At 36.0% G+C, this 14,189-nt stretch overlaps 1 protein-coding gene across 1 annotated transcript in view; it reads right to left on the reverse strand.

Moving 5' to 3' along the window:
• Nucleotides 1–8,959, reverse strand: part of pkhd1l1.1 (PKHD1 like 1, tandem duplicate 1) — a 49,716-nt gene extending 40,757 nt beyond the window's left edge. The window contains exons 1-18 of the mRNA XM_067612296.1: nucleotides 8,873–8,959; nucleotides 8,596–8,673; nucleotides 6,999–7,143; nucleotides 6,782–6,890; nucleotides 6,629–6,686; nucleotides 6,448–6,541; nucleotides 6,084–6,137; nucleotides 5,864–5,937; nucleotides 5,732–5,774; nucleotides 5,379–5,449; nucleotides 5,177–5,287; nucleotides 3,735–3,827; nucleotides 2,143–2,408; nucleotides 1,868–1,959; nucleotides 1,624–1,783; nucleotides 820–955; nucleotides 475–618; nucleotides 114–268 (exon numbers count right to left, since the gene is read on the reverse strand). Of these exons, the coding sequence (XP_067468397.1) occupies nucleotides 114–268; nucleotides 475–618; nucleotides 820–955; nucleotides 1,624–1,783; nucleotides 1,868–1,959; nucleotides 2,143–2,408; nucleotides 3,735–3,827; nucleotides 5,177–5,287; nucleotides 5,379–5,449; nucleotides 5,732–5,774; nucleotides 5,864–5,937; nucleotides 6,084–6,137; nucleotides 6,448–6,541; nucleotides 6,629–6,686; nucleotides 6,782–6,890; nucleotides 6,999–7,143; nucleotides 8,596–8,673; nucleotides 8,873–8,939 (1,950 nt within the window). The 5' untranslated portion in view covers nucleotides 8,940–8,959. The remainder of the gene's footprint in view (nucleotides 1–113; nucleotides 269–474; nucleotides 619–819; nucleotides 956–1,623; nucleotides 1,784–1,867; nucleotides 1,960–2,142; nucleotides 2,409–3,734; nucleotides 3,828–5,176; nucleotides 5,288–5,378; nucleotides 5,450–5,731; nucleotides 5,775–5,863; nucleotides 5,938–6,083; nucleotides 6,138–6,447; nucleotides 6,542–6,628; nucleotides 6,687–6,781; nucleotides 6,891–6,998; nucleotides 7,144–8,595; nucleotides 8,674–8,872) is intronic.
• Nucleotides 8,960–14,189: the final 5,230 nt, after the last annotated feature.

A 14,189-nucleotide genomic window follows, 5' to 3' on the forward strand; every position in this document is an offset into this window, starting at 1 on the left:
TTAAGACCTTTGTTTGCAGGACTGCTTTGGATTTAGGTTAAACATTTAAAACATTATCTTGTGGATATCTGAGCACATAGAGAGTCAGGAACTGCAATTTTCACACAACAGACCTCAGACACAGTTGCATTGAAGGCGATGGGCTTTGTAGGGATTCCCCCCAAGAGCAGAGTGAAAGTCTCCATGTTGCTTTTCCCCTTGGTAACCTCCACAACGGTGACATTGGTGTCGGAGCCAAAAACCTCAGAGTGGAGAGGTTTGAAATCACCTGCAGTCAAAAAAAAAAGAAAGATAATCCATTAATTTGTTGCAACTGTTGTGCACTTTGTTTACAAGTTCTGCATCTATAAAATCTGAATTTGAGGATGAAGACAAGTTGATACTGAAGTCAGTTTACACGTGACTCAAGTGCAACATCCATAGACTTCCCAAAACTCCCAAAACTCCCTGACTTGTTTCTCCGTCTCTTCTCACCTCTGTCAGACTCGAATGTGACTGTGAAGTGATGCCCTTGATCGTCGTCCTGTTTGGTCACTTGGACTGTGTCGGGTTTGATGGACCAAAGGCTGTTCAAGGCTGCTTCCACTACTGCTGCCGAGGCGCTCACAGGGATCGGTCCTGAAGGCGACAAAGACAAAGCTCATCAACAAAACATGTGAGCAGCAGTGTCAGTTTGCCCAAAATGTATGCACTCATAGTATTTTAGGGAAATTAACTAATTAAACAATGTGAACTTATCTGACTAGTCAATAAACATATAATCAGTAAATTTTCTTTATTTTTGTTATTATTTTTGCAGTCCAATACTCTCCACATTACCAGTGTTTGCGTCTCCGTAGCCCAGGCTGAAGAAGGTGCTCCCACACTGATGGCTGGCACAGCTGCTGCTGACGGTCACTCTCTGCACTTCTTGGACTCGGGTGGCGTTTGTGGGCCACGACTCAAAGGTAACCACCTGGGTGACAGTAAGTATGAGCTCAGGTGAGACACAAAGGCAGTGATGGGGTATATGGTGAATCATACAAGATCTTTTAAGATTAGGAGAAGAATCCATCCACAGTTTTTTATCATTAACCTCTGCTTTTTGACACATTCCAGGACTTATTTTTTGTTATAAAGTGTTTGACTTTTTGTTGTATCCCCTTTCCCTCAACCTGCTACATTTACTTGTACCTCAGTTACTCATTTGCTACTGAACATTGGCAAAAATGACAACTTTGAAGAACAGATGTGAGTAAAAAATGTATTTTATAACATGCTAGAATTGTAACAACAGAAAAACAAGAATATTTCCAGTTGAGAAAACTTAAAATGCAAATATGTTTCTGGCTTTATCACTGTGACTACAGACTTTGCTATCACTGCCCCGTAAAACTGAACTAGAAAGTCAGAAAGAAAACTTTTTTGAGGACTAACAGAAACCTAATGTTTATGCTAAATTGTTATAAGCTTGGCTGCTTTTTAACAGTTTTGAAATGTTTTAAGATGTATGCAGAAGAGTATACAAATTAATGTCAGACAGTTTATTGTTAAGCAATGACAAATGAGTTAGATGAGAAGAAGAAGATATTGTGTAATATGCTATATTTAACAAAATAAAACTACAGTTTAGCCACCACATACCTGTTCTTCATCATACACTTCATAGTCCGCCACGATAGTCTGCATTTCATTGACAGCATCGTCTGTCTGGTCTTTGGTGAAAGTGGTGTCCCCGCGGAACAAACCCATTCTGATACCAGCTTTGCCGCCGTATTCTTGATGCAGAATTTCCATGTAGTAGCTGCAGAAAAAAAATAGCTTTTAAATCATTTTCAATGAAACTGTAAGTTCACAGTTATAGTTAATATATTATACTATTACTTACGCTTTTCCTTTCTCAAAAGACATTACTTCAGTCTTCTGTGAATCCAGGTGTGTGATGTCAGAGACGTAATACGGCTGGTAAGCAACTTTAACCTGAAGTGAAGGTGGTGAAAAAATATGTTAAATGCAGGAAAGAAAAGATTTACAAAATAATATATTCAACATTAATATGTTAGGTTACCTTTAATTGTTTAAAATGGAAACATGACTTTGATATTGTACCATCAGCTATTTACAGTAGGTCTTATTATTCTGTACTAAACTTTGTGTTCATACCTTATCTTCTGGGCGGCTGGTGTTGCTGAGGTAGAGTTCACATCGGTCGTCACACTGGAGGTAAATCCTGTAGTTGCCGCTGTCTGGAGGGACAAAGAAGCCTCTGGATCTTGTAGAAAAACTATCCAATTCATGATCGAAGTCGTAGGGCATGTGGTCGACCCACTGTGACCAGTATCCAGTCGTGTTATCATTGTAGCTCCAAATGTCAGTCAGGGCACGGGGTCTTGTGTCGTTCCACACCTCCATCTTCAAGCCTCTGCCACCTGGGTTTAGATAAAGAAGTTCATGTGATATAATGTCCTCAAAAAAATTGAAAAGTCTCTGCACACCTGAATATGTGAAAGGTGCGTTGGAGGAAAGTACAACTTGAATAAAAATAAGAAAAGTCTCACTTAGTGCTGGAATGTTTAGTAGTTTTTCTCATTTTTACTCAACATGTGATATAATGGCAATATGGGAAAATCATGTAACAAATTGAGATTAGAAGATGATAGAAAATAGAAAAATTGTGTTTCAGAATTAGAACAGAAACAATAAAACAACAATCGTCAAACTATTTTTACAATCAATTAACCATTTCAGTGATTTTTTAAACAAAAATGCTAAACATTAACCACTTCTAGCTGCTCAGTTGTGAGAGTTTGTTGCTTTTCTTGGGTATATATGATAGTAAATCAAATATCTTTGGGTTTTGGACTCTTAGTCGCACAAAACCAGCAATTTGAAAATGTCACATTGGACCCTGGAGGATCATAATGGGCATTTTCCACTATTTTCTGACATTTTATAAATCAGATTATCAATTTATCGACTGAGAAAATAATCAGCAGATTAATTAATAATGAAAATAATCAGAATTCATTATTCAACAGATGAGTGCTAAACTGTAATGCTCTCATACACAGTATAAACAGCTGAACCCTAACATACATTCACAGATTATAACACTTTTTTTTGCTTCTTTGGCTTAAAAGAGACTCAACAAATTCAAATCAAAATCCACTTAAATTATTTTTTGCTAAAGCCAAGAATGCAATTTTAATACCAGCTTGGTTGGACACTATTTTACAAGTTGCATACTTTAAATAAAAATCTTTGAATCACATGGAGCAGTTGGGAAATCATTGATGAAATAACATGAAAAGCAACAGCTGATCTCTTCTTTTAATGCTAAAAAATTCTTATACAAAAATGTTGCAGAAATTAAAGGCTGGTGGCAGTATCTGCCGATGACGTCAGCTATAATCAGAGGAATTTTGCATGATGCATGATTAGATATATGTTTCTTTGTCACAGTGACATAGCAAATTATCTTGTCACAGTACACAGCACATCAAAGTCTCCGCGGAGTCTTGATGAATAATGATGAGAGACAGGAAGAGCGATATGCTACATCCTCAAAACAAGAGCTTTGCTGACGAGTGGAGGGACGGATGCTTTAAATTCTTTCACTGATTAATATGTTAACTGATGCTGCATGTATTGTGCAGATAATGACACGGTGCAAAATAAAGCAACAGGGTGGATCAAGATAAGTGTCGCCTGCATCACATCAAAGGACAAAGACAGAAGCAGAGGGGTGTTCTCACCTGGGTAAAGTGTCATGTTGACGTTCGTCTGGTGCTCGGCGGTCCTGCATGTGATTTTGTCATCGGACACGCTCTGGATTTTACAAGGCAGGCCTGAAGAAAATCAAGTATCAGTGATTGAAAGTTCGTCTTAGCTCACAGTAACTTTCCACTGACATAAAACCGAAGGCTACACTTAAACAAATAAGTGAAACTTCTGTTGCTATTTATTCACCTTCAGTTGAAAACACAGTGGTAGTTTGTAGGAACTTTTTCTTACACATTTCAAAGAACTTTCAGCTGACACGAAGAAGAGTTCTCGTATCATTTTCTTACAATTTATTTGATTCAATGTAAATACAATGTACAAAAAAGTTAATTATGTACCTTAGTTGCACAAACAACAAGTATTCTTCCTCCAACTAACTAACACTTTACTCCACCTGTTTTCAGTCTTATTTAATTATTTACTGAAACGTCCTCATTTCATCACATATTTGTGACATTTTGTGTCTCAATTCACTTAATGACTACTTGTTACGGTTTATCTATATCTATTTGTATTAAGTAGATACTCATAATTGATATAGTATTATAGTTTTTTTCAGGATTACCTCTCTATACTTTGCATCATTTTTTACATGTTTTTGCTGTTGTGACTTCAGTTTCCCTGCGTGGCATCAATTAAGTTTATCTGATCTTAGTTAATATTATTTTGTTGAGGTTGGCAGATTAAAAATGAAACAGGAAGATAAATTCTGTGAGCTCTGTGATCTGGTGGAAGTGGAAGATGAGTTTTTATTTTCCTCTGTATTGTACATTCAGAAGTTTCAAACTGTCATGAAATGGTTCATAAACGTTAAAAATTCAGGTGTAAAGATGATCAAAAAATTTCTCTAAAGCTTGTAAAAGAGGACGATGCGGACAATTACTAAAGAGGAATATACAATTACTATATTCGCTTACATGACTGTTATTTCTGGTGTCTTTAAACCCTTTTAGTTCATCAATCATTTTCTTTACAATGTCAAAAAACAGGTTCAGCAGAAGTGCTGATCTTCGCTGTCAAACATGTGCTATAGCTTAAAGTCAACAACATGTTAAATGACTCATGAAAACCTATGAAATACAGTGTACCATATCGTTTGTCACGGTCCGTTGTGTCTCTAAGCTTTCGGAAGATTCTTCCCTCCACTGTGTGACATCTCTATGGTTTTCTTTTGTTTTGAAGTATGCACACATTTTGTTGTGTTGAAAAGGATTATCACCATTGCATGTCTCGAGGTCCCCATCAATGTCTTTTGTAGAGTTTTGTTTGGTGGAGACACACGACATTCATCTATTCATGCTGAACACTTTGTACTATGGGAACACATTGTCAGCACATTCATCCTGGTATCCGAAACTGGCTTTAAATGTTGAGTTTTTTTTTAGTAAGTTTCCACTGTGGTGGTGATAATTACCTGCGACGAGGACACGTGCTGGGTAATCGGTTTGGTCAAAGAAGCGGCCATGGATGGTTAGAAGTGTTCCACCCATGACGCTACCCACTGACGGTGAGACTCCAGTCACCTCTGAGCAAGAAAAACAAACATTTCACTGTAACAACAATAAATACTAGAGATGAACTTTATGAAAACATCCATGTTCTTTTGCTTAACATACCTGCAAAGGTCTGAAACATGGAGAGCTTGCCCAAAGATGAAACCCGGAACAGTTTCTTCTCTGGTAAACTCCTAAAAAATTTAAATAAATGACTTAATATAATTACAGTTGTTCATACAGAAACATCATTGCTGAGTGAAATAATTTATCTGAAAGAAGTCAAATCATCAGGAGCTGTTTCTAGATTAATATCTATGCAATTATTAGTTTATCTGCGTTTTCAAAGGTTGAATATACTCAGTGGTTAGAGAATTTTCTGAAACAATAATGGTGTGTGTGTGCAAATCTTAAATTGAAGCTGAGATAGGAATTGACGCAATTAGAGTTAGTGTGTGACGGTTTTTTTGCTTTACCTTCCAAATTCACTATCAAGAATGTAACTCAGGTTGTGATGCCCTGTTGGAACAAAAACATAATTATTAGTCAACAGTTTGGAAAAGGTTGTTTTTTTTCAGCAGCTTTAGTAATAAACCAAACCAGCTTACCAACATATGTTCCTGTCATTTTGCAACTCATGCGTCCCCACCAAGAACTTTCACTTTCCAGTCTCAGGTTGTATCTTAAGAAATGTTTAAAAGACTTTTAATACTGTGCAAAATATCACATAAATATCACTTGAGTTGCTATAAAATATATTTGGACTTGAAACAATATGTTCACTGTCTATAGTTTAGGACATTTTACGCATCCACATAAACTACTTACAGATCATCTGAATCTGGTTTGAGCATCTCACACGGCATCCCTCCCATGTAGGCTCTGCAATACATGAGATTATATTGATCAATTGATTATATTACAATATAATAGTCTGCATTTTAATTAAAGAACAAGCAAATACACTTCTTTTAACATACAGTAACATTGAATATTAAATTTTCCCTAAAACAAGAGAGTAAATGTCAATTGGTTGAGATAATTTCAGCTGTTTTCTCTAAGAAATTTGGTTTGCATCTTCAGCCTTTATCATTATTTTATTATATGACTTCTTTTAAGATTATATATTGGTATTTTTTGTTAGATAAAATGGGTTAATATGCACGTTTTGGAAGTTGTTTTATTTCCATACCTCAGAAATCTGACGTTGAGACCATTTGAGCTCTTGGCAGTGTTGCTTCCGTACACATCAGTGAAGATCCGTCCATGCAGCGTCACCACGGTGCCTGAAGTGTTTTTGAAACTGGGTTTAATTCAAACTTCAAACTGGGCTCTGTGAATTCACCACTCGCTACAGAAATAAAAGACCGTACCTGGGGGGCCGCTGATTGGACTCAGGGAGTAAATGCTTGGCGTGCGATACCAGACAGTCTGAGGAGAGTCACAGTAAGAATACGTCAAAACAAATCTGACAATTTGACTGCAGGATGTAACTGATCAATTGATTTACTTGTGGTTATACTTACATAGATGCTGCAGTGATATGGTTTGTGATCACCGTTGCATATTTTGCTGTCAGGAATAGGAACACCATCCACACTGACACGGACCACGTACTGACCATTCGGCATGGGTCTGCGAGGGACAAAATTAATCATTTTAGTTTGTAACGTGCATGAAGTGACTTCCATATTTATTTTTAAAGAATCTGTCTTATTCAGTTTAAGGATGCTCGTTGCCTACCTGGTGTAACACATGATCTGGTTGCTGTGTGTTGAGTCTCTCTCCACATCGCAGGGGACCGACAGCTTATCTGACACCAGGGTCACACGGTTACCAAATGTGTCATCTTGTGGATTCAGCTGGAACTGTCTCTCCTGGGCAAAACCTAAAAATAAAAAGTCACTTTTTTAAAATTAAGTTTTTATGGTTTTATGGTGGAGTCACTCAGAGAGCCGACAAGCAGACAGGATCAGTACTACAGGGAAGGACATTGTTTGGCATCACAAAACAGGTGACAGTTAGGCAGTTAGTTGCAAATTCTAGATTAGGATTTGACTTTGGTCACAGATTATAAAGAAAAACTCATCAACTTCAACTACCAGATCTACTTTAATTTATTCAGCTATCTTTAGTAACATGTACAGCATACTTAGTCTCATATTAGCTAGTGAATACAAATGGGTAAGAACATTGTCAATTTTCTTTTAAAATATCTATAATTTGAATATCAATATAATATGTACACAAGAATAAGGCTGGGCAATATATTGATATTATATTGATATTGTGATATGAGACTTGATATCATCTTAGATTTTGGATATTGTGATAAGTTTTGTCTTTTCCTGGTTTTAAAGGCTGCATTACAGTAAAGTGATGTAATTTCCTGAACTACCAGATTATTCTACCTGTTATATTATTTCTCTTGACCCACTTTGTCATTTTGTCCACATTACTGATGAATATTTAGCAAAAATCTCATTGTGTAAATATTTTGTGAAATCACCAATAATCATCCCTACAATATTGTCATGATATCGAGGTATTTGGTCAAAAATATTGTGATATTTGATTTTGTCCATATTGCCCAGGCCTACATAAGGAGTGTGCTTAAATATACACATTTAGGGGGTAATTAAATCAACAGACTTCAACTTTGTTGTTATTAAACTAAATGTAAAGTTTTGTTTTGCCTCACTAGTCACTGATTTATACTGATTTTATCTTCAAATTTTGACATTTTCTTACTTTAACTTCAAGATAAATGTTACATACAGATAGTAGTTTTGATTGTTTTTAGAAAGGTTTGATTATTGCCAATTGATTTCTAATTGATAGGCTTAGGACAAATCCCAATTGGAGAGATTTATTATTACTATTGTATATTTATTGCTAATTATCTGTCAGTGTCAATCATCTCTGGCAGTTCCTGATGTGTCATGCCAATAAAGATTATTTGAATTTGAATTTGTTTAAGAAATTTATAACTTTATTATCAATGATATGTAAATTACTGACATAAATCACATGTGTACACAGCAGGCTACAATCTGTCACATCACCAGCAAGGTACAGCAAGCTAATACTGCTAGTTATAACGTTATTATCGTAACATAAAGTCAGCTAGTTAGCCTTTTAGACTGATAATAATACATTTCTGACCGTTGGTTAGCTATTATGTTATTGTAGTAGATCTTACCCCGGTTTACACTACGATTTTAGAAAGACTTTTTGTGTTTAACCTGTTAATTGTCTCATAACTGAATTTTAAAAAGCAACAATTACTGCTTAAAAATAACTTACATTAACATTTAAGCATCAGGGTTAAACTTCTTACCTTCTCCTGAGATGGTCAGACGTGTGGCTCCGTTAGAGCTTCCTCGATGAGGATAAATGTAACTTACACGCTGAGCATCTGAAGAAATAAAAAAAACAATATAATGAACTTTTCCCCCTGAACAGTAGGCTGTGTGGGGAGAAATGTGCGGATGTTTTACACATTGAAGGCTAAAAAAAGGGCTAAAAATGACAACTAGACCAAAGGAACACGATTTAAAACCAACACAAGTACTATGAACTTTCAATAAATACTGTAATATTCAGACTTTACTTACCGCAGCAGCACCACAGTGCGAGGAGGAGAGCCGCCGGCCGGAGCGGACGCCTCAACGCGGACTCCATCCTGCAGATTTCCCAGCTTCCTCACCTGCAGCCACTACCTGGTGAACAATTTAAACGAGCTATTATAGCCTACAATACTGTTTCTTCTGAGAAAATTCCTATAAAGCAGAATTGCAATATTTATGTTTGGTTTAATGGATAAATTAATTTATAATTGGCATTCTGCAGGAAAAATCTAGATACCTGGAAGAGGTTCAAAGTCACAATTCAGTAGCTAAACACTTCATGTTTCTTTATAGGATTATAGCGATGATATAGTGATTTATTGCACTATTTTTTTTAACAATGAAAAGAAATAGCAATATCTATCCATGGACCTCCCATGAGCTTGTCCCTAATAAAGATGAAAGTCTAAGTATGTAAAAGTGATTGAAGCTCACCTGTTGTCAGTCACAGAAAGTCGTTTACCAGCTGAATGTATGAGGTGTTCAGAGACAGTATTAGAGGCCCTGTCTGAATGTGTGTGTGTGTGCAGGAAGGTGCATTAACTCTTTATAGTGTGCTTAGTGTTCCGCCCTCACCTGGAGCTGGGAGGAGCTGGTTTCATCCCATCCTCCTGATGCCACGACGATTAATCACCACCGCAGCATAAATCAAACCCAGTGGTTTTGTCCGTGTACAAACACATACGGACAGTCAAACTGGGTCAAAATGGGATGATGAGTAACAGGCTTCATGGACGAGGAGCATGAAATCAGACTTTGATGGAAGTGTTTCCTAATCAGCCAGATCAAGAAGTGAAGCTATGAATAGCACAGAGTTGATTCGTCATGAAGTCTGTTCTGTCCCGCATGATTTGTAGATCAGGGATGGAGATAAACAAAACATTGAAAGAGATAAATTACTGGAATGTAAATATGTGAGCACATAGCGAACTAACATGAAGACAATATGCTGATATCCAAAACAACAGCTCTTGAATAAATATGACCTTTGTAACTTGTGATTTTATTAATTTTTCCAGCTCTTGTTTGGATTGCATTCTATTATAGTGCTTATATAATATCTAATATTTAATTTAACACAATGAACAACTGGACAGTGTACTCTATGTCTTGTAATGGAATGTTACAAGACATATTTAATAATTAATGATAATAAATTATTTTAATTATTAACCTCCACCTAGACCAGTGGTTCTCAAACGTCTCCACATCAAGGACCCCTAACTGACACAAGACAGACAGAGGAGAGAGAAGGTTTTGTCACAGGGACCCCCATCTGATAAGATTTTGGCTTTAAGATGTTTTATTACAGAAAGTGTATGAAACCCATGACCAGAATAGTCACACATTCTGTCATTGTGTTACTTATGGACGGAAATACACTGAAACTAAATGATTCCCTTTTATGCTGGAGACCCCTTGGAACCCTCCTAAGGACCCCTGGGGGTCCCCGGACCCCACTTTGAGAATCACTGCCCAAGGCTACATGTCGTTTGTAAGATATACAAGACATGAGTACAATGTTGGTTGAGTTTGTGTCCAGCTTGAAACTAGTTAAAAAAAAAACATTATTCAGGGGGTGGACAAAATAATAGGAACACATCATGACACACATCACTCCAACTCAATAGCCCTCTAATAAATTATGCTCTTAATGTCAAATTCAGAGCATCCTTTACATTATTTATTTTACATTTAATCAAGTACTTAAGTATTATTTTGAGGTTCTTGTTCTTTACTGAAGTATTTAAATATAATGCTACTTTATATTTTAACTCCACTACATTTAAAAGTCATAGTTTTATATTGTTTGATTTTTTTTTTGAAATTTATTTATTTATTTTTAGACTTATAGATTCAGGTTTTACATCAAAACTGGGGACACATTTATAAAATGTGATGCATTTTTTACAAATGACATGACCCAACAGTAGTCAATAGTGGCCTTGTCTCAACCTGCTACATCACAACAATGCTGCTTATACAATAATGCATCAGTAATAATAATAATACATATAATATGCATAATTAATACTTTTACTTCAGATATTTTAAGTACATTTTGCTGACAATATGTAGGCTTACATACTCATACTTTAATGCATTTTTACATTGTAGTATTGCCACTTCTACTTAATCAAAACATCTGAAGACAAGTTTCAACTGTAAAAAGTATCAAACTGACAAAACATAAAACATAAATTAAACTGCATAAAATAAAATGCTGTTTAAATGTATTGTTTATTATATATATGTTATGCACTGTATTGCATTGCAATGTCCACACTCTCCGGTTCATACACACAGTTTGTGAATTGTGCAAAATACAGCATGATTGTATGAGATGGGAAATAACAAATCATGGGTGTGTAAAAACATAAAAGAGCCTTTTTGCTCAGCAGGGTCTTCATGTAACCAAATAGTCTTCAATAGTGACGTATAATATGCAGCATTATCTGAGATATTCTGGTAAGTGGTGTTTGCAGGCGTTTAACTATGTGCTGCCTCTGAAACAAGTGGACTCTTGTGTCAATAAACTGATCCGAGACGCTCTGCAGCTCAGGAATGTTTACAGCCGTGTAATTTCAACACAAAATTTTGCAACAACCACTGAGCTCAGTAGACCAAAAACATGTTTGACTCATCATACCATACGCGATATTCATGTATTACACAAATATTATCACCATGACATGCTAAATAGACAGATTTCAGTCTGTAATTTCATTGCTAGTCATCATATGTCATATCATCTGTGCCGTCTTCTCCCACACCCCCACACACAAGGAAGTGTTACATCATTTCATGTGTATTACACATTATTATTGTAGAGACTTCTGTATTACAGCTGCTGGGTGTGTGTTATCCTAAACCTCTCCAGGAGGGCAAAAGATGTGAAAAAGGACTAGAAGACTATGGTTATGGAAGCAGTTGTTACGTTTATTAGACACCAGAAAAGCAAAGTTGTCTCGCCATATTTCATCCATCCGACTATTTTTGTTTTCTGGTGTTGATGACGAGGATGCCGTCAGTGCTACAGACTCTTATTCCTGCTGTTAAAAGCTGTTTAGAGCTGGGAGGTTATAAATGGCTCTACATCCATTAAAAATACAACAAAAAAACTTGCTGTGTTTGTTTAATAGTCAAGTGGAGCTATGATTCATCAAGAGGCAAACAAGGAAATACAAGAATCTGATTACCTGATGAAACCTGAAGACCGAGATAAGTTAAGTGAAAGCACAACTTTGCAACTTTGGCAGCTTCATGTGTTGATGAGAGATAAAAGTTTGAGGTTTGAAAAGTTTGACTGGCTTCATGTAAATGTTTAATACGACTTCACTCCTTTCACCTCAATGTCTAGCTGCTGCGGAGATGATGAAAATAATTCATACTGTGGCAGGTGCTGGTGTGCAATGGTGAGCTCAGCACGAGGAGCCGCATCAGACGAACAAAGAGGGAAAAAGACAAGTGAGGGGCAACTTAGTGTTTAAATGTTTTATTTGCAACTTTCTTCACACGTTTGTTTACTGCAACAGAATAAAATATGCATACTGGATGAATCTTTCTTCAGCCTCCGCCCTGCATGAGGATGTGACTTAAATAGATACTTTTGATGTTTTATTTTATTTCTGCAGGTAAACTGTCGATATTATCTGTGAGAAGAGTTTTTAAATTGTGTTTATGAATCTGCTACATATGGATTTTCTATAGAAATGAATAGAAATTTGTTAAATCTGTAGTAACAGGAGGGTTTACTGATCGAGAAGTGAATATATCAGATTTGTTTTTCATTTATGAAACAGTAGTGAAATAATACTGGAAAAAAGGTGAGGCATTGATAGTTTAAAATAGTCTGTGGAGCCACAAATGTTTCTACCAAATTACCTTCTGAGCTCATAAATCAAACTACTCATCCTAGAAATGTCAGTCTGATATTTACAAGCCTCCAGAGTCTGTAAAAGATGTTTGAAATGTCCATTGTTAACTGCAATTTTATGTATTTACATAGTATTATATAGAGGAGATGTTTAACTGACATCATGTCACAGCATTTGTTCACTGAAGTGCCTCTGGGAAGGAAAAAAAGATTGTTCAAAGACATGTTGTGTCTCCTTACATAACATCTATGAAGACAACAGCAGAGCTCTGCTGCTCTTAACTTTGACAAGATAATGCTTGTCATTCTTTCTTGTAGCTACTTTTGGTTCAAACCATTTATTATGTTGTTTCACAAGAAAAGACGAGGAAGGAGATGATGATGATAGAAAAATGACCAAACTCCTGGACATTAACTTGTTGTTGTTGTGAAAGTTATTCACTCAACACCTGCAAATAAACCTTTTTGATTGCAACAGAGGAGAAAAATCAGGACCCCTATTGACCAAAATCACTATTTAATTTAGTTTCAAAACAAAAAAAAGGACAAACGCAGTAAAGCATGTTGCGGTTGCTCTAGTTCAGACTCAAGAAGGAACAAATTAGTAAAAACAACTTGTAATGTAGTTGCGGTCAAACACACAGATGACTAATTACTGTGCAGTGTTCACTTCAGCTCGGCCACGAGAGATGAGATACTGAATATCAACAAATGAAAATGAACAATCATCACAGGACAGTCGGACAACTCAAGATAGAATCTGAGGAAGTTAAAGTGTGTATTTAAAGCCACATGCTTTATTATTATAGTGAGCTGTAATAGTTAGACCATATTAATCATGGTCAGAGAGACGCAAATTGTGAAGGAATTATAAAGATAGTCAAGTGATTCTGGTTGAAAAGACAAGACATAAATTGTGGTTTATAGTATGAAAATCCCATCTCATGATTCAAGAGGTGAAGCAAGTTGTTCTTTATTTACTTTAAGCCTCTACAGTATCGAACAACCAGGTGATCCAGAATACAACAACATTTTTCTTCATTTGATCCATTGCATAAGGAGCTACGACTGAGTTATTAGACATGAACATTGTTTCTTTTGAGCCTTTGCAGTTTTCCAAAGGATATTACAATTATTACAGAATATTCTCTTGTTTTTTCAGCCAGCAATTTAGTATATAAATGTAAAAAAAGAGACAAACATGTCACAAGTTGTATGTGATGTCTATTTGAACTAAAAATGGTGGATTTGCAAAATGTTAGCAACTCCAACCTCTACATATCAGGCAGCACACATACTACTTAATAGCTTAGCTTAGCTTAGCTAGTTTTGGAAATTAGAGGAAAAAGTGAAGTCTGATTAGTGGTGAGAGCAGTGTGGGTGTGAAGGATAAAACTCTTGGGACATTAAAACAGCTGCTGAATATGT

The sequence above is a fragment of the Thunnus thynnus genome, chromosome 15 (genome assembly GCF_963924715.1).
Source record: "Thunnus thynnus chromosome 15, fThuThy2.1, whole genome shotgun sequence".
NCBI lineage: Eukaryota > Metazoa > Chordata > Actinopteri > Scombriformes > Scombridae > Thunnus > Thunnus thynnus.